The following is a 25,198-nucleotide window of genomic DNA, read 5'->3' as shown; positions in this document are numbered from 1 at the left end:
GTGTGTGTGTGTGTGTGTGTGTGTGTGTGTGTGTGCGCGCTCGCTAGGCATGTATCCTTCCAGCCCTACTTATTCCCATCCCTTACCATTGCTGGTATGTTGTCCTCCTTCGTGCTGTCCATATTAGGACTCTTTTCCAGCCCCTTCCTTCACTATATCATTAGAGCCTTCTCCATTCCTTTCCCATGTGTAGTATGGTTTTGTTCCAACCTTCTACTGTTGGTTTATTATGTTCTTCTCAATATGTAAGTGTATGTTTGTATTGTCTTTAGATAGATTGCTTTCAACAGTTTTTTTGCAGAGTTTCTAAGTGTGTTACAAATCCACAGGTGCTGCAGATGTCCAGCCATCTTTGCGTGAAAAAAGTGTGTCAAAAGAGATTGAAAATCTGACACAAAGTAAGTTGTGTACCTGAAGTTATTTGATGGTCTGTAACTATGGCTTTGCAAGCCGACTGGGTAGTTGCTAATTACATCTATTGTTTGTTGACCTAGTCATAATTCTGCAGTCATTCCCCCCCCCCCCCCCCCACCTCTCTCCCCTCTCCCCCTCCCCCCAGGTGTGTATCCGCCCAGCCCTACTTATTCCCATCCCTCACTATTGCGGGTATGCATTCCTCCCTCATGCAGTCCTATATTGGGACTCTTTTTCAGCCCCTTCCTTCACTATATTACTAGATTCTTCTCCATTCCTTTTCCCATGTAGTATGTGTGTGTGTTCCAACTTTCTACTGTTGGTTTATTGTATTGTTTTTAATATGTAAGTGTATGTTTGTATTTTATTTAGATAGACTGCTTTCAACAGTTTTTTGCAGAGTTTCTAAGTTCGCTACAAATCCACAGGTGCTGCAGATGACAACCCATCATCACGTGAAAAAAGTGTGCCAAAAGCGATTGAAAATCTGACACAAAGTAAGTTGTGTACCTGATATTATTTAATGGTCTGTAACTATCACTTTGCAAGTGGACTGGATAGTTGCTACTTGCGTCTATTGTTTATCAACCCAGTCATGATTTCTGCAATTTCATTATTAAGATTGTAGTAGTCAAGCCATCGCATTTCTCTTGGCAGGCTGAATAAAATCTCTCGGATACATTTTTAGTTGTAGGCATATATACTTTTTCTGTCATTGGTCTTGGTTTTGTGTCAATCTTGGCAGCGGCAATGAATTTACTATGTGATTCATGGTAGTTTATCTGGATTCATGTTTTCTTGTTCATTGTGAGGCCTACTCCTGCATTACATGTATCTGGTTTTGTTTTGAGATCCCAGTACTCGCATAACCAGAAACCTGTCCTTCCTGCTGCTGCACTTCGCCAATTTCTACTATATAAACATTCGTCCTCAAGGGCCCAGCATTCATTTGCTGATACAGGCTTGGCCACCCTGGGGGAATGGTAAGAACCGCCAGTCCTCTTTCCACCGTAAGCTCTGAGCATGCTTCAGTGACCACCATGTGGTGTGATGGTGGAACATTGTGTTTGACAGGGAATGGGGGATCTTAGCTTGACCGTCCTGATTGTGAAGATGACCAAAACCTCTATAAAAAACCTCCAATCTCAAGACGTGCTGCATGCTGATGAGATGCATGGCTGTTGATGTGAAACAGTCATTAGTGGGCAACCTCTGGGGAACCTGGAGTTACATAAGGCCTACCTAGACACACAGGGCTCTATCCAGATAGACTTTTCTTTCCCTAGCTGCTCGATAGAACCTTCAAAATTCTGTCCTCCTCCCAGTGGAAAGGGTGGGCCGCTGGTAGGTACTAACATCCAATAAAATGAGGGGGCTCGTGTAGCCAGTCCTCCTGGCTCAGGAGTTCCTTCCAAAATTTCGTCTGTAGTAACAGAATGGATGCTGGTAATCAGAATGTCTTTAATACTGGAAAGGAAAGAGGATAGCTTCAAGAAAGTTTTGCCTTTCTATATTCATAAAGGCTTAGAAGGCATTACTAGAACTTTAAAATTAGTCAAGCAATTGTGTTATTGGTCACTGCTGGTAGAAACTTCTAGTTCCCAACAAGTTAAGATCCTGGAGAAAGCTCAGTGCCTTCGGAACATGCTATTTAAACTGAGATACACACCACCTTGAATTACAGCAAACGTGTCAGGACATACTGGTGGACATTCCCAAGGAGGAATTGAACGATGAGTGGGCTCCAGAAGGTATAATTGACATGCGTGCAAAACTTTGTGAAGAGGGTAGAGGGGGATCTTCTGAAATCCAACGCCTTTATCCTGACATTCAGTAGCACGAAACTTCTTGAGCACATTAAGGCAGGTTTTGTTTACCTAAGCGTGAGGCCTTATGTCCCAAACCCAATGCGCTCTTTTAAATACCAGTGGTGTGGTGATACTACTCTTGAGTGTCATGGAGATATCAATTGTGACAAATTTGGTAAGGTTGGCCCATGAAGGAGTCACTTGTTCACCTCCTTTGAAGTCTGTGAATTGCACTGGGATTCAGCCTGCTGGAGTTGTGACTGCAGCATGTATCTTGAAGAACAAAAGATACAAAAGCTTAAGACTATGAAGTGCATCTACTATGGCGAGGGCAAAGAGATGTACAAGGCCATGTTGCCCCAAACAGTCACTACCTTGTTTGCTTGAGTTCTTAAACAGCCAGTGCAGAAAGCCAATACTGTTACATGAATTGATGTTACTACTGGCAGTACTAGTACCTGCATTTGTCAATTCACTAGTGCTGCTGCAGTTATATTGAAGTCTGCCCCTCCCCCAAGAACATCAGAAAAGACGATGGTTGCCGACATTGCATGGATCCTTGCTCCTCCAAAGATTGTCTGGCCCATCGTCCAGCACTGCCACTACCATTACCACAGTTGTGGCTCCGAATCCTCCTCAGAAAAAGAAGTCAAAGTTGAAGGTGAAGAAGCACCCACCGACGGAGATGGGAAATACATAGTCCAATGATGTGACGTCATTCTCTCTGATGTCTCTCTCGACTCTTCTTCAGAGGTGATGGATCTTCATGGCAGTCTAGGGCAATCATCTTGCCTCAAGGCTGAGCATCCAACTGTTTCGGGCTCCCCTCCCTGACAAAAATTCTTGGATGATTGTGCTACACCCGTGATAGATGTACCCATCCTACAGCAGAACACTAATGGGTTCAGGACAGATCTGGAGGACTGGTACAGGAATGCCCTGTGTGCTTGTGTATGCAGGAAATGCATTTTAAAACTTCTGATGGCCCTGTACTACAGGTGTATACCATCTTATCACAAGGACAACCTGACTGGGGGAAGGCAGAAGGGAGGGGTCACTGTGTTTGTCAATAATGTGCGTCAGACCTCTAATCTCCCACTGGCTACTGACCTACAAGTAGTTGCAGCTGAAATCCATGTGTATCAGAGGATGACTGTTTGCTCACTTTATGCCCACAAGATACAGTAGACTCTGAGGCTCTCATAGATTGTATGGAATAACTCTCCCGACCATTTCTTCTACTGGAATATTTCAATGCCCATCATTTCTTGTGGGACTCAACCTCTATTTGCCTTCAGGGTTATGTTTTGAAGAGCCTCATGATGTCTCACGAGCTGTGTGTCCTCAACTCAGGTACTCCCACTCATTTCTGTGCTGCTACTGGGTCTTTTTCGGCTATTGATTTCTCTCTAAATTCTCCAGCCCTAGTGGACTCTGTTCAGTGGGAAGTCATTGACAACCTTCATTTCAGTGAACACTTCCCACTCTGCATTCATCTAGTGGCTGGAACATTACCTGCACAGAAGCCACCAAAATGGATCGTCAGCAGGACTGTCTGGCTATTGTTCCACCAGCTAGCTACATTTGAAAACTGCAACAGTGTCCAGAAACAGGTGGACCACATCACAGTGTGATGTATCATGATACTGACTTATCAATCCCATAGTCCTCAGGTCGTCTTAGGAGGCAACCTGTTCCTTGATTGACTGGTGAGCACTGCTCAGCAATCTGGAACAGGCATGCGGCTCTTCGACAGTTTAAGTACAGCTCAACAGCAGACAACCTCACAGCCTTTCATGTTGTGAGAGCCAAGGCTCGATGCATCATTAAGGAGAGCAACAGCAGACAACTTCACAGCCTTTTGGGTTGCGAGAGCCGAGGCTCCATGTGTCATTAAGGAGACCAAGAAAAGGCCATGGCAAGCATTCCTGGAGTCCATCAACCATCCCCCTTCTTCACTGATAGCAGCAGTGCTGAAATAGTTGCGTCTCCAATCAACGCCCGGAGACATCGCTCAGATGATGGCAGAGCATTTTGCAGTGATTACTGTCTGTGCCAGCTAAGATCCAGTGTTTTGCCCCAACCATGTGACTGCAGAGAAGTGCAAGCTGAACTTCAGCTACCACAATTCTGAGTCTTACAACTGCCCTTTCTCCATGTGGGAGCTGGAATCAGCACTGTCTGAGACTATTGATTCTTCACCTGGTCACAACCAAATCTGGTACTGTGTGCTTTAACATTTGCCAGCAGCTTCATAGGAAATCCTCCTGGAATGTTTTGATTTTATATGGCAGACAAGCAACTTTCCCAACTTTTGGAGAGAGGCAATTCTGATACCTCTCCTCAAACCAGGAGAGCACTGCATGTGTCCCAGTAGTTACCGGATCTTCATCTTAATGAGCTGTGTAGGAATGGAGCAAATGGTGAACCATCGTGTGGAGTCCGGTGATTTCGGTTCATTGTCAACAATCTGACTCTACTAGAGGTGGCTGTTTTCCTACATAAACAGCACTGTCGTGACATATTCTTTGATATCAGTAAGATGTATGACACTACTTGGAGACACAATATTCTCGTGCGACTCCATCAGTGGGGCTCTCGTGGCCACCTCCCCATTTTCATATGGTCCTTCCTGTGTAAGTGCTCTTCTAGGTCTCGAGTTGGTGACGTGCTGTTGGATCATTTTGAGCACCAGAGTAGTGTTCCTCAGGGTAGTGTCTTGGACGTTGTCCTCCTTTCCACAGCCATAAACAGTATCGCTTCTGTGATAAGAAGTCCTGTATACTGATACTTGTTTGCATATGATTTTACCTTTATCTGTATCACCTCCACTTTTGCAACAGTGACCAGTCAGTTGCAATTTACAGTGCAGGAGTTAGAGGAGTGGGCTGGAAAGGTGGGTTTTCAGATAAGTGTGTGTGTGTGTGGGGGGGGGGGGGGGGCGCGCATTTTAATCATCCTCGTTGTATTTTTAATTCACCTGACTTGCAGATGAGGGACGCCATTCTAAATTTTAAACTCTCATTGAGGTTTCTGGACCTTATTTTTTACTCCAAATTGTTGTGGTTACCGCACCTGAGAGAGCTGAAAGCCAGAATCCATAATATTATAAAGTGCTTTAGCCACAGGTCTTGGGGAGCAGAGGGCACTTCTGCTCCAGTGTTATAGGGCTTTTGTGCATTCATGCTAGACTATGGATGTGTGCAGTTTATTGGTCAGTAAGGCCTTCTTATCTGAAGATTATTGACGCTATCCATCATGAGGGGATTATACTGGCCACAGGTGCCTACAGGCCTCTATGCTGAGGCTGGGGAACTGCCACTCTCCATCGATGGAAGTTTCTCATGGTGCATCACTCTTGTAAGTTTCTTGCAGTTATGACTTCACCTGCATACCGTACTGTTGTTCATCCACCTCTGGAATGCATTTTCTCCAGTGTCCACGAGCAACAATACCATTTAGGATCTGTGTGCAGTGTGTGCTGGAGTCACTTGGTGTGGAACACACACACCACCATTCTGGGATTTTAACTGCCTGCCACCACGGTTACACCAGAGGTCCAGAGTAATTTTAAATTTGGTTGTCTTCCCTGATCGCGTACTCAAGGGCCAACTGCCTTGAGACTTTACCATTTTCGACGCAAATTATGTGGGATCTTCCAGGCACTGGAGCAGAAGGCATGTGCTTCAGGTGCTAGATTCCTTGTCTGTTCCGATTCTCTGAGTGCTCTTCACTCTCTACAATGCTTTTACCCAGCAGATAAAGCAGTCCAGAATATCCAGGATGCTCTCCTCAGCCAGTAAAGGTTTCTTTCTGTTGGGTACCATGGCACATGGGTATTGCGGGGAAAGAAAGGGCAGAGGTAGCAGCCAAGAAGGCCTGTCGTGGTCCTCCTCCTCCTATTTAAGTGTGCCATCCTCCTGCATACTATCGTCTTGCTGTTGCGATACAGAGTTATGTGTTGATGGGAGGAGGAGTGGCTGAAAGTGACAGATAATAAGCTGCATACAGTAAAGCCCAATATGTGGCCATGGCATACCTCCTTTCAGCTACAAAGACAGGATGCAGCCCTCCTTAGTCATCTTCACATAAGCCACAGTCCTCCTATACATGACGTTTTGATCCGGTGTGACGACCGTCTAATGTGTGGTGTTTGTGGCGTACAGACCACTGTCGGCCACATTTTAATACACTCTTTTATTTTTGGACCAAAGGGCAGCAGCAGATTTGCTGCAGATCTGCCCTCTACTTTAAGTGACATTCAAACAAATGTAGTGAGGCTTTTAAGGGTTTGTAATTTCTCCAACTTGTTTCCAGTAATTTTAGGGAGATGTTCTTAATGTGAGGGTGAATGGCTCACCTATGTTTTTTGTAAATTGTCAGCCAGTCACATATCCCTGTGCCATTGTTTTAGATCTGCTGTCTTTTTTTTCCTTCTGTTTTCTTCCCAGGTGTAGTATCTGCCGCTATTTCTCCTTTGTTTTACGGCATGTGATATGGAGTGCTTGGTGGATCAATACGAGTGCTGGAGTGAGTGAGTGTGCCAATGTTTGTAGCACTTTTATCCATATTCAATTCTGTTAATATTTGTAAGGTCACTGACAACTTCCCCATTTACATGCTTCAATCCACAGTGACAGATTTGTTATTTTTACGATTATGATATCATTCTGTTTCATGCCTGAAAGGAGTGACTATTTTACCTCAGGAATATTTTACCCAAGGCATTGCCATGATGTTTAGACCATACAGTAGAAGTGCATGTCCCCAGGGCCTAAAATCAGCTGTCGTTCTCCTATGCAGTTAGTTGGTTTGTTACTTGTTCCATAAATCAATAGAACAGCTATTCACACCATGGGTGGTTGCTGAGTTATGGGAATATTTTAGGCCATTGCGGAGAGAGTAGATGTGAGAGAGGAAATGCTGACATAATCCATGATTGGTGTTGCCAGCACAACCATTACTGCTAGGTTGTGGCAGCAAAGGAAAAACAGTAAAGTCAATGTGAAGTATTCCAGACTGAGCCAATATGTGACAAAGATGCCCAGCTGCCACCTTTTCTTGCATCACTTATAACTTGGTCTCATTTTTTGAATGTATTTCTGATATACTGTAATCAGCAACAAGATTGATTGTCCACCTTTGAAATTCAAACACTGAGTCTCAAAGAGTGTGCTTGGCCAGAATTAAAGAAATTGCCATTTACAGCTAGTGAGCTCTTGTTGGCTGGCGACTTGCTATGTTATCCAACAGCCAGCGCAGCCACCACACTAACACGTAATAAGTTTACAGACCAAAGCCTATGAAACATTTGAAATTCCTAAAATATTGTATTATAAAGTATAAACAGGCACAGAAGGTATAAATCAAAGTCGGTGTGAGAACTTCATTCCTCTCCTCCTAAATAGCAATTTTACCAACACTCATAACATCAACTGAAATAACCAAATCGCAAATCCATAAACAAATGAGAAAGAAATTTCAAATTTTTATGTTGTATAATAGACAAATTAGGAAAAGCAGTGGGTTTTGCCACTAGTAATACTGTAGGGTATGTAATTTAAAAGACTGTAACTTTTGCTAATGATGTAAGGGGTTATTGAGCTATTCCCCAACACACTACGGCCTCAAATTATACCTTAAAACACCTAGTTTTGAGAGTTCTTTTATTTTATGTCCGCCTCATAAATAACAAAAATTTATAGCCTACATAGTGAAATAAACTGAAAACACTGGAATATGGTGAAAATTGCCAGATGGTAAGATCTCAGATGTTTGTAACATCTTGCATGTTTGTTTTCCACTTGCAGCCAGACATAACACTAATGCAGTGGCTTCTAGCATATGCAGTGATAAACAACAAACTTTCTTGGTGCCATGTTCCAGTGTACAGCTAATGTGATCGGTGTGTAGAGAACTGAGTGACCACGGCTTCCACTTATGTTCAGTTTGTATAGTTATACCTTGTACGCCCTTTACTACTGTATATTAATTTTACTTACAGTAGATCTGCTCAGAGCCTGTCGACAGAATCTGGAATGTATCATGCCTCTAACAACTGCAACCGACATACGCTTCTCCATTTGCTATGTGTGGAATCACAATTAAAAAATACGTGTTCAGTAAACATATGTGCAATGGATTTTTCGTATATTATTTGAATGCATGATGTCTGTTTCTTTAAAAGAACAGACACCACACAGATCCCACAACTGTGGAACACTAAATGCAAATTGAAGGGAAAACACTGCTATCAGCTGCAGTGGGATACTAAGCAGAATCAGGAGCGATGAGCAAAAATGTGCACCAGACTGGGATTTTAACTTGGGATCTCCTGCTTACAAGGCATGCATGGTAACCACTGCACCATTCGGGACACAGCATTATCACAACTGCATGGACTATCTCAGTATGCCTCACCGCTGATCCACACTCCCATTGAGTGCCACCTATCCACAGTCCCTGTCCATTATACTCCTGTTCGCTACTTAGCACGGACTAACTCGGTATGCCTCATGGCTGATCCACACTCCTATTGAGTGCCACCTATCCACAGTTCGTGTCCATTATACTCCTGTTCACTACTTAGAGGTTCCCACAGGAGGTCAGATGTATTTGTGCATTCGCACTGAAGAAAGTGGATCCATTGCCCAGTCAGTCTTATCAATTATTTGAATGCATGGTGTCTGTTCCTTTGAAAGAACAGACACCACACAGATCCCACAGCTGTGAAACACCATAAGTAAATTGGAGGGGGGGGGGGGGGGCACGGGACACTGCCAGCAGCTGCATGGGACATTAAGCGGAATCTGTGGCGACGAGCAAAAATGTGTACTGGACCGGGATTCGAACTCGAGATCTCGTGGTTACTAGGCAGGTGTGGTAAACACTGCACCATCCAAGACACAGTGTTATCGCAACTGCACGGACTATCTCAGTACAATTCCACAAATACGTCCGACCTCCTGTGAGAATCTCTAAGTAGCGATCAGGAGTGTAATGGACATGGCTGTGGATAGGTAGCGCTCAGTGGGAGTGTGGATCGGCCGTGAGGTGTACTGTGATAGTTTGTGCAGTTGCGATAATGCTGTGTCCTGTATGGCGCACTGGTTACCGCACCTGCCTAGTAACCAGGAGATCCCGGGTTTGAATCCCAATTCGGCACACATTTTGATTCATTGCCACTGATTCTGCTTAATGCCCAGCTGTAGCTGATAGCAGTGTTCCCCCTCCAATTTTTCGTATCCATTGCAGTCCTGAATGGTGTTTAATGTGTTGTGATGGCGGACAGATTCTTATAAATGTAACAGATTTCTGGGACAGAGAAACACTAAAATTACTGCAGACTTAACGTTATTTCATATTCATTGGTATAAATAAGTACCTGTTGTGAAGGAAAACCTATGTGTATACACATGCTTTCACGAAACCTGCTGTTTTTACACTAGAGCAAGTGACAGTGACAAGTTTGACGTGTAAACAGTGCACATTGGCAATACTACAGAATGGTCCACATTGACTCCTCAGCGCAGTCACAATCTAATAAATATGTGTCTGTCTAGGGACAGCAAATCTTGGTGCCGATTGGGTGAGCCAATCAATTGCACTCGGCTGACTTTGGGTCTGCAGCTCGTAGCGCTTTCTGGTGGCAGACAGTGAAAGCTTGCAAACAGTAGTCTGTACTGCTGGGTTGTTTTGGTTATTGTTGTTTGTTTATGGTAAGACAACTCTCATGTGAAAAATGGAAAAATATAGTTGCAGTCTGTGCACTGCAACATATTGCATTAATAAAACCATGTATCAGCTAGTTGTCCAAGATACAGGGGTGATAATCAAAATTTTCCCAATGAATTTGAAACTTGCTAATGCAGAAAATTATGGAAAGAACGATGTTGCCTTGACGTTCTTCTCCTCTCATACCAAATATATGCGTAATTTATACCAAATTACATCAAAATCGAAACTGATGAAATAAAAATACTGTATATGTATTTGAACAATATGATACAGAATGTCTTAAATGTCTCATTTGCTGCATGTGCAGTTTAACATCTCATTTCTGAGACATTTATAAGTTTAAAACCTGTCTCAAAGAAACATGTCGTCATTAGCAATGAAAATTTTCTTTGCTTTTTATTTATCAGCAAAAACACTAATGGCAATCAGATACCATGGCAGTTTTATTCAAAAGCTCACAGTGATGTACAGTACTAAAGTAATCTTCATAATCAATAATCATGAATTTCTGCAACAAAATTTGCAACTTACTAGCAGTTTATGCAAAACGTCTTTACCAAGAAAATTTCCTAGGTTACTACTACTGAGGGCACTACGAAGACAGTTCACCCAATTTTCAAAGTGTTAAAATGTTTCGTACTCTAAGAAAGCTATGTACAGGATTGCCACAAGTTCTAGAAATCGGAATTTCAAATATGTCAGGGAAATTGGGGAAATATTGGGGGGGGGGGGGGGCAGAAAAATCTCGTTTTTGTCTCAGTAGATGTAATGGTTTGTTTACTGAGATATCGTGCATCGTCACTGGTTGGGCGCAACTTAGTATGCGCACAACTTCCCTGCTCCCTCATTCTTACTACTTCTCCCCTTTCTGCCATTCCCCTCAGCTTGCAGTCACTGCTGCCACCACTTCTTGCCGCTAGCCTAGCAGCTGCTGATGAGAGGCAGGGAGGCATGAGGAGTGGTTTGTTTGGATCTGATTCTCAGAGACGGTTGACGCAGTGGCCAGAGATGGCGGTCATGTGTGTACAAGTTGGGTCTGAGTGATTGTATGAATATATGTGTGCTGTTGTTTTCTGACAAAGGCAATAACCAAAAATTTAGTTGTTAGAGAGTGATTGTCTTTCCTATGTGCCTGTCTGTGGCTCAGCGATCATCTTTACGGTGAGCAGCTACCTATTTTTATTCCTACTGATTCTCAGAGTATTTGCGCAACTTACCTGTTGCATGGAGTGATCACCATGGTCTCATTTCATTAACATGGTGTCTGTGGCATGAGTGGACCTCCATAACAGCCCAAAACTGCAGGTCATTTCTACAGATATCTCTAAAGGATCGGGTGTGCTGATCTGAAGCCATTCGGTTCCCACTAATGTGCAGGCCCTGCCCATCGAATCTAGTCTCACCGATCTGCCCGCAGTCCGGGTCTGTCCGTATGTCGCATAATGCATCGGATTTTTGTGGTTTCCCTGGACTAAGGACTGCAGTGCTCCTGGACAGGCCAGAGGCCACGGGCGATGGATTTCAGGAATTGCGACTGTCTCACCACAAGTACATTGTACAGAGTGGCATTTCATAGACATTATATTTATTCTAGTACATTCTGACACTTCAGAAGTAGTTTATATATTAGAAAGTATGGAAAATAATAATAAGAAAATTGTGCCAGTTGCTGGTAGTTTGCATGCTATGTACTCATGTACTTCTTGAAAGAAAAACCGTACAATATCTGTAAAATAATAGACTTAACACAGTGGGTAATAACCCACAATAACGAACATAGTAGAATCAACATTTTACTGGCAGTCACCTATAGTGTTTGTTTAGACAACTGTTCCCTGTCTTATACACTTCTTTCAAGAGGCCTACTTTTTTCCGAGGTTATTTCTGATACTAGTGAAGGTATTTTAAATCTGTCTTGCGGCTCCAACGAAATGCGTATTTTTGTCACCAAGTGAGTTTTGCTGTATTGAAATAAAATAATATCAGTGGTCTTAATGAAACAGATATACCATTTCCCTTGCTTTCTCCATCTGAAAATAGTTCATTACAAAAGATGTTGCAACGTTAGTACTTAAGATTTTTGCGCACACCTTTGGAAATACAGAAGTCCTTATATATTTTTGTTAACTTACGCTGTTAGTTACCCCTGAACTCAAAATTTGTCAGGAAAAAATGCTAAAACTTGTCAGGAAATTAGGGAAATATCAGGGAGTTTCACTTGGGGAAACTTGTGGCGACCATGATGTATAGACCATCCTATAGTAATAGACTCATTAACCTTACTAGCTTGTATCACAATGACTGTCCACTGAATCTGATTCTTCACTCCAGTGCAATACACCAGTAAATACTTCTGCACCTCCAGGATTTTGAAATATAATTACAAGCCTTTGTGTTATTGGCAGATTCAATCTACAGAAAGGAATTTTACATAAAAATACAAAGCTACTTGTAAACTGCTGTAGTTGTATACTAACTTCTCGAGAGAAGTTACTTAAAGGTCAAATTCAGCTCCAGGTTAATGAAAGAAACATGTGTCCATGACATTTGTGCAGCCATCAGTGATAAACATAGGATTCAGACCAATCTATTTATGTAGTCTGTAATCTGAAACGTATGGTTTTAGTTAAGGTAATAAGAACTGGAACACTTTCCTTGTGAAAAACTGCTTGTAGTTTGGAGAAAACTTTCATTTGCTTCTAGTTATGGGGTATACTGTTGAGAAAATTTTGTTAAGTCCTTCATTACTGTAAACTGTAGGTCCTAAAAACTGCATAAGCAGCCTAGGAACTTTGATACATTTTGGTGCGAAGACTGTGACATTGTACATGAGATTATAAACTTCAGTAATTAACATACAATTTTGAATTTCACGTGGAATGAATCAAAAGCTCCTTGTCCTAAAGGCCATTTAAGCCTTGACTATCTACCATCACAAAGTTCTACGAGCTGCTGATCCATAAAACCTGAAGTCAGCCGAGCACAACTGATCAGCAACGAGATGTGCTGTACCTGGACACAAATAGTAGATGGTCACGACATTTTCTGATGTGAAAGTTGTTACCGTTTGACAGTTGAAGTGATACTAGCGCTCCAGGCGGTGAGAAAGCAGTCAGTCACATGTATCGTTAGGATAATGGTTGTTTCTAATTATTTTCTACTTCATTAATGGAGTAGTTATATTTTTGTATTCTATGCATTAGTAAGTCACCAAGAGACACAAATTATTGTGAAATACATCTAAAAATAGCCGAATCCGCTGACACAATGACATAAGTTGCAACTCGTTCATGAGGAAATACTTTTGAGTATGTGCGTGTATGCTGGCAGGTTATTCCACTGAAAACAACAGAATATAAACACATTTCATGCATGGGAAGCATATATTTCTGTTGTTGTCTGTTGTTATTTTCATAGGCACTTTCCTTGATTCTTGAAAATTTTTTATGGAGTTCTCCCGTTCTTACACCTCACTTGACTTTTTAATACATGAGTGTTTTTGTATATGTAATTACTTTTGCTTCAAAAATGAATGTGTTAAAGATTCTCACAAGTTGTGGCTCAGGTTTAGCAACAATTGTGGGATTGGTTCTTCCTGTGTTGGGAAACACTTTTATGACTTTTGACAATTTATCAGCATGTTTGTTAGGTTTCCCCTTAAGCTACAGTTCTGGTGGCTTATTTGATATGTCAAATTATGTATTGCATTCCATATAAGTTTCCTTCTTTCCACTGATTTGGCTGAAAATGTAGTGAACAAAACTGTACTTCGTTGGATAGGTCACAAGGTCTTTCTGTAAAAGGTCAGGTCTTCTGGTGGTTACTGGCAATTCGTTGTTGTTAAAGAAAAATGGCATTATTCAGTAAATGTCTGTATGTTACAAGAGAATAGTATATAAACCGTCCTGTAATGCGCCATTTCTGATCTCCCAGGGTCCTTACAAAACTAAATAATCACAGATGTGGTGTAATTTTGTAGTTACTATCGATTGTTATGGCACCACGTACATTCCTTATTGTAATAACTATGTTACAAATCAATGATGCACTCATGCGACATCGTGTTCAGAAGTAACATTTGCTGCCTGCTTGGGGCACCATTATCAGTGGGGATAACAAGATAGAGATGGAGTGGCACAGTGAATAAGGAAAAGTTTACAAGCAATACACTAGAGGTCACTGCACTCATATATTACCAGAGTATGCTGCACTGCCATTGGCTACAGTAGGAAAATGCACACCCCCACATGTTACAGTCTGTCAGCCTTTCACTGTACTTCACAGTTTTTGGTTTAATTACCAATGTTGATCAATTTTTATTTTTTTTCTGGGTAAGGACCAAGGAAAGATCTCTCAAAAACATGCATTTTGATGTGTAATTTGTTCTCGTAGCATGTCAAAAAATAGCTTGATTACCTTGTACCCAGATAACAGCGTTAATTTCGTGACGAGTTTTGATTTGCTGTTACATATCTATGATTTTTTAAAAGCTGATGAAATTTATTACCGCAAATTATTGTATAAACAATGTATTGCATGTTTAATTTCCTTCACTTACACAGATTTTAAACAATTTATTGTTGAACATTAAGATTTTTAATCATATATTTACTGTATGATTAATGATGATGGCGTCCTCTTGGGTAAAATATTCCGGAGGTAAAATAGTTCCCCATTCGGATCTCCGGGCGGGGACTACTCAAGAGGATGTCGTTGTCAGGAGAAAGAAAACTGGTGTTCTACGGATCGGAGCGTGGAATGTCAGATCCCTTAATCGGGCAGGTAGGTTAGAAAATTTAAAAAGGGAAATGGATAGGTTAAAGTTAGATATAGTGGGAATTAGTGAAGTTCGGTGGCAGGAGGAACAAGACTTTTGGTCAGGTGACTACAGGGTTATAAACACAAAGTCAAATAGGGGTAATGCAGGAGTAGGTTTAATAATGAATAGGAAAATAGGAATGCGGGTAAGCTACTACAAACAGCATAGTGAACGCATTATTGTGGCCAAGATAGATACGAAGCCCACACCTACTACAGTAGTACAAGTTTATATGCCAACTAGCTCTGCAGATGACAAAGAAATTGAAGAAATGTATGATGAAATAAAAGAAATTATTCAGATAGTGAAGGGAGACAAAAATTTAATAGTCATGGGTGACTGGAATTCGAGTGTAGGAAAAGGGAGAGAAGGAAACGTAGTAGGTGAATATGGATTGGGGCTAAGAAATGAAAGAGGAAGCCGCCTGGTAGAATTTTGCACAGAGCACAACTTAATCATAGCTAACACTTGGTTTAAGAATCATGATAGAAGGTTGTATACATGGAAGAACCCTGGAGATACTAAAAGGTATCAGATAGATTATATAATGGTAAGACAGAGATTTAGGAACCAGGTTTTAAATTGTAAGACATTTCCTGGGGCAGATGTGGATTCTGACCACAATCTATTGGTTATGAACTGCAGATTGAAACTGAAGAAACTGCAAAAAGGTGGGAATTTAAGGAGATGGGACCTGGATAAACTGAAAGAACCAAAGGTTGTACAGAGTTTCAGGGAGAGCATAAGAGAACAATTGACAGGAATGGGGGAAAGAAATACAGTAGAAGAAGAATGGGTAGCTTTGAGGGATGAAGTAGTGAAGGCAGCAGAGGATCAAGTAGGTAAAAAGACGAGGGCTAGTAGAAATCCTTGGGTAACAGAAGAAATATTGAATTTAATTGATGAAAGGAGAAAATATAAAAATGCAGTAAATGAAGCAGGCAAAAAGGAATACAAACGTCTCAAAAATGAGATCGACAGGAAGTGCAAAATGGCTAAGCAGGGATGGCTAGAGGACAAATGTAAGGATGTAGAGGCTTATCTCACTAGGGGTAAGATAGATACTGCCTACAGGAAAATTAAAGAGACCTTTGGAGATTAGAGAACCACTTGTATGAACATCAAGAGCTCAGATGGAAACCCAGTTGTAAGCAAAGAAGGGAAAGCAGAAAGGTGGAAGGAGTATATAGAGGGTCTATACAAGGGCGATGTACTTGAGGACAATATTATGGAAATGGAAGAGGATGTAGATGAAGATGAAATGGGAGATACGATACTGCGTGAAGAGTTTGACAGAGCACTGAAAGACCTGAGTCGAAATAAGGCACCCGGAGTAGACAACATTCCATTGGAACTACTGACGGCCTTGGAAAGAGCCAGTCCAGACAAACCTCTACCATCTGGTGAGCAAGATGTATGCAACAGGTGAAATACCCTCAGACTTCAAGAAGAATATAATAATTCCAATCCCAAAGAAAGCAGCTGTTGACAGATGTGAAAATTACCGAACAATCAGTTTAATAAGCCACAGCTGCAAAATACTAACACGAATTCTTTACAGACGAATGGAAAAACTAGTAGAAGCCGACCTCGGGGAAGATCAGTTTGGATTCCGTAGAAATACTGGAACACATGAGGCTATACTGACCTTACGACTTATCTTAGAAGAAAGATTAAGGAAAGGCAAACCTACGTTTCTAGCATTTGTAGACTTAGAGAAAGCTTTTGACAATGTTGGCTGGAATACTTTCTTTCAAATTCTAAAGGTGGCAGGGGTAAAATTCATGGAGTGAAAGGCTATTTACAATTTGTACAGAAACCAGATGGCAGTTATGAGAGTCGAGGGTCACGAAAGGGAAGCAGTGGTTGGGAAGGGAGTAAGACAGGGTTGTAGCGTCTCCCCGATGTTATTCAATCTGTATATTGAGCAAGCAGTAAAGGAAACAAAAGAAAAATTTGGAGTAGGTATTAAAATCCATGGGGAAGAAATAAAAACTTTGTGGTTCACTGATGACATTGTAATTCTGTCAGAGACAGCAAAGGACTTGGAAGAGCAGTTGAATGGAATGGATGGTGTCTTGAAGGGAGGATATAAGATGAACATCAACAAAAGCAAAACGAGGATAATGGAATGTAGTCGAATTAAGTCGGGTGATGTTGAGGGTATTAGATTAGGAAATGAGACACTTAAAGTAGTAAAGGAGTTTTGCTATTTGGGGAGCAAAATAACTGATGATGGTCGAAGTAGAGAGGATATAAAATGTAGACTGGCAATGGCAAGGAAAGCGTTTCTGAAGAAGAGAAATTTGTTAACATCAAGTATAGATTTAAGTGTCAGGAAGTCGTTTCTGAAAGTATTTGTATGGAGTGTAGCCATGTATGGAAGTGAAACATGGATGGTAAATAGTTTGGACAGGAAGAGAACAGAAGCTTTCGAAATGTGGTGCTACAGAAGAATGCTGAAGATTAGGTGGATAGATCACATAACTAATGAGGAAGTATTGAATAGGATTGGGGAGAAGAGAAGTTTGTGGCACAACTTGACTAGAAGAAGGGATCAGTTGGTAGGACATGTTCTGAGGCATCAAGGGGTCACCAATTTAGTATTGGAGGGCAGCGTGGAGGGTAAAAATCGTAGGGGGAGACCAAGAGATGAATACACTAAGCAGATTCAGAAGGATGTAGGTTGCAGTAGGTACTGGGAGATGAAGAAGATTGCACAGGATAGAGTAGCATGGAGAGCTGCATCAAACCAGTCTCGGGACTGAAGACCACCACAACAACAACAATCATATATGCCAATTACACATGGTTTTGCTCATATTTTGGTTTTAATGTTTTCCTCATTTCTGCATTTTTCTCAATTTGTTGTTTTTTAAGGCTGGACCACACAAAATCTATTTTAAGTTTTTGTGTAGACATTTGTCAATGGAACATGAGGAGTTCCCCAGGAGAGATTATTTTGGGTTAGATTTGAAACTTGCTTTGCTACCTGTCAGACATTTTATGGTATTGGACAAATGATAATAAATTTTTGTTGCTGAATGTTGACCTCCTTTCTGAACCACTGACATCTTGAGTAATGGGAAATAAAGATCATTTTTGCCACCAGTGTTGTCAGTATGGACATCACTGTTCTTATTAAATTGTGATGGATTATTTATGTTGAATCTCATTAGTGAATGTATATGTATTGGATGGCACAGTTAAAATGCCTAGTTCCTTGAAGTGGTACCTACATGACATTGGTGTGGGAACACCACACATTATTCTTATTGCTCACTTTTGTGCAATCGGTACTTTGTTTCTAAGTGCTGAGTTACCCAGAAAATTATTCCATAAGACATTGAATGGGAATATGCAAAATATGCCGGGAAATTAATTAATTTGTTTTGACAGTTGACAATTGTGTGAAGAGAAAAAGTAACTGAATTTAATTGTTTGAGAAGCTCAGTAATACACTTCTTTCAGTTAAAGTTTTCATCAATATACGCCCAAAAAATGGGAGCATTCTACCCTATTCGCTGACTTCTGCTCAGGTGCTACATCAATTGTTGGTATGACTCTGTATGTTGTAACAAAACTGAATATAGTGTGTTTTTCTCAAAATTTAGGAAGATTCCATTTTCTGAGAATCACTTACAATTATTTGGAAAATGTCACTTACAATTTCTACTGTTGCTTTCTATCTGATTGGAATTATTATAACACTAGTATTGTCTGCAAAAAGTACCAATTCCGTTTGTTGGGTGTTAAGTGGAAGATTATTCACATATATGAGGAATAGGAGTGGACCCAAAATTGAACTTTGTGGGACTCCCACTGTGATCTCTCCCCGGTCGCTCAAACTTCCTACCCTTCCAACATGTTTGAATCATTCAGCACACGTTTTTGCATTTTGTTTTCTATGTATGATTCAATCTAGTTGTGTGTATGCTCATCAGTTCTATAAAACTTGAGTTTTTGTAAGAGAGTAACATGATGTACACAATCAAATGTCATGGAAAGTTCACAGAAAATGCCAACTGGCAATATTTTATTACTTGAGACTTTTACTATTTGATGAGTGAAGGTGTAAATAGCATTCTCATTTTAGCAACTCTTCGTGAATCCAAACTGTGATATGCTAAGTAAACTGTTTCTACTCAAGTGTGAGACTACTCTTGAATACATTACTTTTTTGAATATTTTGGAAATATCTGTCAGTAAGGAAATTAAACAATAATTCTTTAAGTCTGTCTTGTTGCCTTTCTTATGAAGAGGTTTAACAGCTGCGTATTTTACCCCGTGTGGGAAAAATTCCCTGTTCCAGTGATGCATATTGCATATGTAAATTGAATTTGACAGTAACATCTCTTTCTATATATTCATTACCTCATGTCACCTCTTTTAAAACAATATATCCTATTCTCATTAATAATTGTATGAACCTGCCTCAGAGTGGTGAAGTACAATATTGTTTATTTACATTAATTGTGCATCATGAGGTAGAGCATTAACAATTGGGTAAACATTAATTATTTCAGCCTGAAAACTGTATACAAAAATGTTATCAATCAGTGTCCTACTATCATGCTGCATATGAGTTGAAAAATTGACTACAGAAATTAAATTGAAACACCCAAATATTGATGATAGTTCATTTTTCCTGTCCCTATCTTTTAAAAAAATCTACTTTGAAATCTACCCAAACTGCTAACTGTTCTTATCTGACAGGTAGCTCAATAATGCATCTAGATTTCTCATAAATAACTGAAATTTCCCATAGATGAGATCTGTAGGCTGTTAAAAGTGTCAGAGAAGTATTCTACAGCAGGAACTCGTAAGCACAAGCGTGTAGATTGTGATCAACAAAAAACTATTTGTTTCAGTGATTGTTGGCTTCGTGTCCAACTTTTACATACATTGCAACTCCTACATTTTCCATGATAGTATTACTTGGAAGTGATACTAGTCTATAGCCCCTGATACATAACTTTTTGATCCTAGTTATTGGTTGGTTGGTTTTGAGGAAGGAGACCAGACAGCGTGGTCATCGGTCTCATCGGATTAGGGAAGGATTGGGAAGGAAGTCGGCCGTGCCCTTTCAGAGGAACCATCCCGGCATTTGCCTGGAGTGATTTAGGGAAATCACGGAAAACCTAAATCAGGATGGCCGGACGCGGGATTGAACTGTCGTCCTCCCGAATGCGAGTCCAGTGTCTAACCACTGCGCCACCCCGCTCGGTCCCTAGTTATTATGTGATATTCAGAGACGCACAGTACATCTAACATTCAGCTGTGCTGCATGACCATTGTAGCAAGACTATGTTGGCTAATGTTAAAAGGCCTGCTAAATGAACCATCCGGACTTTTGTTCCCACAGTTACTGAAAAGATGTTAATCATCTTTAAGAAGCTCCACCAATTACCCACCAATGTTGTTGAACCTACTCTATGGCTATCTGTGTCATTTAGCCGCACAAGCCAAGCCACAAGTTTTGGGGGATGTGTTATTTAAGCCGTGTAAAGTGACTTTGCCTCCAGTGGTATTATTAGGCTTAAAACTTAAACATTTATGAAATTCATTTGACCCCAGTTCCCGGTCTGGTATCCCCACTCCATTTTCTCAGTTCACGCAAGCCCTCCCACAGAATTCGCTGGCACAACCTGCCCCAATGCCAGTGTCTCTGGCAGAAGTCCACAGGTTGGGGATTTTTCTGTCTCATACATTTTTGAGCTTTCTGTGCTTGGACATGGTATATTAGAGTATGAATGCTTGGAGGGAGCAAGCTGTGGTTGAATGGAGTACTGTGGGGTTTGGAGGGCAGGGCCGCCCTGTCATGCAGCAAAGCAAATTTGGAAACAGTTAAAAATTTCTCAGAAAAACCAAGCAACCACCAACTTTTGTAATAATGGTCAGTTTGCAGCATCTAGAACATGTCAATAACAGAAAAAATGTATTGTAACATTTAAAAACTATGTCCATATTTTATATCAGTTCATGTCACTTAATGTTAAAGTAAATGTTAACTCACTTTCCAGACACTCATGAGAAGATATCATTTTCTGAAAGCTGCTGGACGTACTAAGCGTATGCCCCTTACTCGTTATGTTTCGAGTCATTCTCAACCAACTGTAGAAACTTCTTGGATTAATAATTAATTCTTCCAGTACTTCCACCTTTCCTGCTGTCTCAACTTTCGCTTCAGCAGAAGAGAATTGTCTTACAGGCAGGAATCCATTACGTCACCTAATGTACATCCGACAGTCTGATGAATACACATGCTGTGTACGAGCTCAAGTTGCTTCCAGTGTTGCATGCAGACTTAGAGTGGACATTTGGGCCATTCAAGTATGGGGTGATTGAATGAGTGTGACAGAAGTCGAATGCAGGTGCCCCCTGCATCCAAAATGAATATATCACTATCTGCTGGACTTTTGTGTAACTGTATGCTGCAAGCATTTCAAGCAAGCATAAAGGCCGGATGCAGACATCTACTGCCCCCTCCCTCTTCCCCCCTTCCACCTCTACATACCCCCCCCCCCCCCCCGTATTATGTCACCGCAGTATCATCTCCAGTTTTTTCCGTTCACTCCTATCACCACAATTCCCACCTCCCCATCCTGGTTAGGCATGTGTCATCCTACCCTCACTCGTTCCCACCCTTCAAACTATTCTCTCGAGCATTCCACTCTCTTGCCATCCATTTGTGCCCTCTTTCCTTATTTGGTTCCCAGTATCATTAGATTTAATCACTCGTCCTTTTCCTCCTTGTGTGTGTGTGTGTGTGTGTGTGTGTGTGTGTGTGTGTGTGTTTTCCTTATGCTGGTTTGTTTCTTGTTTTGATTTTACTGTGTAAGTCTGTATGTACTGTCCATATTTAGATAGACTTCTTTCAACATATTTTGCGGAGTTCCTAATTTTGCTGTAAATCTACAGGTGTTGCAGATGTCCGCCCATCTTCACGTGAAAGATCAGTTAGTGTGTCAAAAGAAGCTGAAGATGTGACATACAGGCCTAGTAAGTTTTATACCTGAGAGTATTTGATGATCTGTAACTGTCACTTTGCAAGCAGAGTTGGACTAGAAAATGTGGCATCTGTTTTTGATGAAGTTAACATCAAACTTTTTGTTTGTTTGTAAATGATTAGACTTATAAATTTAAAGGGTTGTTGTGCTATGAACATAAATGCAAAGCCTCAAAGTTTACTTATTTTCTAAAAAAGAAGTGGTGATTTGGGAGTTTTTTGACTCTAATGTTTGCTTTTGCAAAAATTTCGACCCCCCTCCCCACAAAGGTCTCTCCTTGTTTCCTTCTTTTGGCTGTGTTTAAGCTTCTAGCCGATGATGGTTTATTTTGAGAATCAGCGGTATTTTCCCACTGGTGAACAGAGTGCTTCTCTGATTTGAAGTGTTTATCAACATTATTCTTCTTTGCCCATCCAATTTGATAATTATGAAATCTCCAGAATTTTGATTATGACCTTTCATTGCCATTCATAGCTGTGTGACCCATGCTAATAACTCTACAGATAACACTGGGAAAATATGTGGCGTAAGTAGAACCGAAAATAACTCTATTTACACAGCTAGGGGAAGAGTTTCAGTGTGGTCTAAAAATATTTATAGATATTGTTTTTCAGTCACTGTAACGCAGAGTTCCAGACTAGAGTATTGCACATGTGTTCCATATATGCGTGCTATTTACACTGCTTTTTTTTTTTTTTTTTTTTTTTTTTTTTTTTTTTTTTTTTTTTTTTTTGTGTGTGTGTGTGTGTGTGTGTGTGTGTTTACGACCTGGGACAACCGGGAGATCAGGGAAGAACCCAGGAATTCATCTGGGAGAAAACCGGGAAAAACTCAGGAATTTTTTAGAATTCTGGGAATTTTTCATTGTTTTAGTCTTCAGTTAAATTTTTGTAATTTTGACTGGTAAGAACCGATACTTTAACAAAGGATATTATTGTACCCCGCTACTGCAAAATAATACTTCACCAATAAAAGATAAACGAAAGAAAAAATGAAAATAACTTAAATTGCAAAGGAAATGTGCCATATACAACAACGACACGCACTGCTCATGCAAGCATCTGCCAACAGCAAAATGTGTCAAAGGCTTTAGGAAAACTATACAATGCTTTATAACAACAAGTTGCCTCCGATGAATGTGAAGTCACAACTGTTTACATTAGATTTTTCTTAGCAGTTACGAGCGGGCTCATGCGCATGTGCAGTTGAGTCTTGTTTGAGCAGGAATGTGGCTGTTGGCTGTGCAATCAGTTGCAGCAAGCAGCTAGATGCTAGTGGGAAAAGGGGGCGCCAAATTCATATTCTTGAGGAAAAAAACACTTGTTTCACAAAGCGCCTAGCATTCAGCGCATGTTTGTCTGTCGATTATTCATATGATTTTGAAAGGCTTCCCTGTTGATTTTTGAACACATTTTAAGTTGATTTCGGTATAAATCATTAATCTATTTTTGAATGCGTGTATAGTGTACGTGATGTCTCTGTTAGGAGAATCCTTGTCACATCTAGAAATGAACTTTCCGGAGACACTAGGGGATGGGGCTATATGAGCTGAGCGGAGTAAAGCCGAATGGATGAATGCCAATCTCTGTTTGATTATGTGGTTGATTGGGTTTGTGAATGATCCGCATTGTTACAATTACTAACGAAATCCATAGATTCAGACTACTAGAATGGAAATAAACGACTGACAGGAATAACAGGTGAGAAAGATTACGTATTATCTTCTCAGTGTATCCAAGAAAACGAATTTATGACAGAAAATTTTTGGCCAGATTGCTACACTAGTAAGGACCAGTTATACAGTACCTGGCTAGCAGCCGCGTAAGTTCTATTCTGTAAGTAACGCAGAAAATGTGTTGTACGAACTCGTAATAATGCCTAACCGGAAAATAATCGTCGGATAACTAAACCTGTGATTCTGGCAGGCTTAGTGAAGTTAATCGGTGAACAAATTTTGACAATGAAAGGAATAGCTGCAGAATTGGTGATGACAAGATTGTTTGTTAGAACGAGGAAGAATAAGATGATTCCAAATTTATATAAAAATTTCTTAATACTACTTTTAGATCTCATTCTTGAGAAGCTGGTGTGTATGAATGAAATGTGAAACTATTTCGTAACATAAAGCTTTTTTCTTGTAGCAGGCCTAACAAGCATTTGATATTGCTACTTCGGGAATTATATTCTGTCATATTATAAAAATGTTCATTTGTGCCAAAGCAGTCTCGTTTATTTGGTGTGTGTTACAAAATTGCTGCTGTATTAGAAAGACCTATTTTGTTTTATCTAGCAGACAGCGACAAAATAGATGTAATCAGTTCGAGAAACCACACCGGTCTTGGGTATTATTTGTGTTAACAGCTTTTTGAATATTAGATAATGATATTTCGATTTTTCTTGTAGCAAAATGTTTGACGAACTTTCACAGAAAGGAAAGCACGCCATGTAATGCTGTAGCAAGATTAGAGAGAAAAAATGCTACGAGCTAAGGATTGAAGAAATTTGTACTTTCTTGCTTGTCTCTTGTCTTTATTGGTTTTTTTGTATTCTATATTTAATTTCATTTCACAGAAAACAGCAAGTTATTAGCTAATAGGCAATAAAGAGTGCAAATTTTCTGAAGAGTTCTTGTTCTCCTGATTACAAATAATCCCATCTGCTATCGAGGTGGTTTTTCTTTTTTCTTTTTTTAATTATTTTATTTTAAAAATAGAGGAGCAGGCTGCTACTGTCAAACTGGTCGACTGGGAGCAGGAGAGGCACCACAGGATGTTTCAATTTCTACTGTCCAGAATATAGTTTGATGGCATCCGTTAGAAAATATACACGTTTCCATTCCACAGAGCGAAATACAGTGACGTGCGATAGAAGAATGCTTTATGAAGAGGTGTGGCATTGCACTTTTGCATACATGTCGTACATTTCCTCGAACACACGCTTAATGTTTCAGACTTTTCAGAAAGATGTGCACTACAAGATGAACATATTTTTGAAAATTCGATTATTTTTAGTATTGACCCGGTTCGCAAATATCGTAGATCCGGGACTGTCTGACAGTCGAGCATTAATCACCTTCAGAACAATGAAGTTATTTTTGTCTGTTTGCTAATGAAATTTGGCTTTTATTAACCTGTTCCACAGAGGCAGTCAATGTAGTTGAAACGAAATGTGTAATTCCACACTAATGGCTAGTTTCAACTGTTCACTGGAGTTCAAGGGCACATTTTCATCTTCTAGCACAAAAGGCATTATGCCATAATAAAGAACCAAACATGATATAATATAGTACTGGTGCTTCAAGAAAATTTACATCCCGAAAACCACACTGAAAAGCTTAATATCAGGTCAAGGTCTACTTCATTGGGAATCTGGACATACAAATGTCCCATTTAAATGTGCACATTTTAGTA

At 40.4% G+C, this 25,198-nt stretch overlaps 1 protein-coding gene across 4 annotated transcripts in view; it reads left to right on the top strand.

Annotated features, from left to right (window-relative positions):
- Positions 1–25,198, top strand: part of LOC126183548 (uncharacterized) — a 363,013-nt gene that overhangs the window by 125,310 nt on the left and 212,505 nt on the right. For 3 of the 4 annotated variants that reach the window (XM_049925624.1, XM_049925622.1, XM_049925621.1), the window contains exons 5-7: positions 330–398; positions 843–911; positions 21,700–21,780. In XM_049925624.1, coding sequence (XP_049781581.1) covers positions 330–398; positions 843–911; positions 21,700–21,780 — 219 coding nt within the window. The remainder of the gene's footprint in view (positions 1–329; positions 399–842; positions 912–21,699; positions 21,781–25,198) is intronic. The other variant, XM_049925623.1, reaches the window with a different exon arrangement.

The sequence above is a fragment of the Schistocerca cancellata genome, chromosome 4, assembly GCF_023864275.1.
Source record: "Schistocerca cancellata isolate TAMUIC-IGC-003103 chromosome 4, iqSchCanc2.1, whole genome shotgun sequence".
Lineage (NCBI taxonomy): Eukaryota > Metazoa > Arthropoda > Insecta > Orthoptera > Acrididae > Schistocerca > Schistocerca cancellata.
The sequence above is the reverse complement of the archived record's forward strand: the minus strand, read 5'-3'. Positions and strand labels throughout refer to the sequence as shown.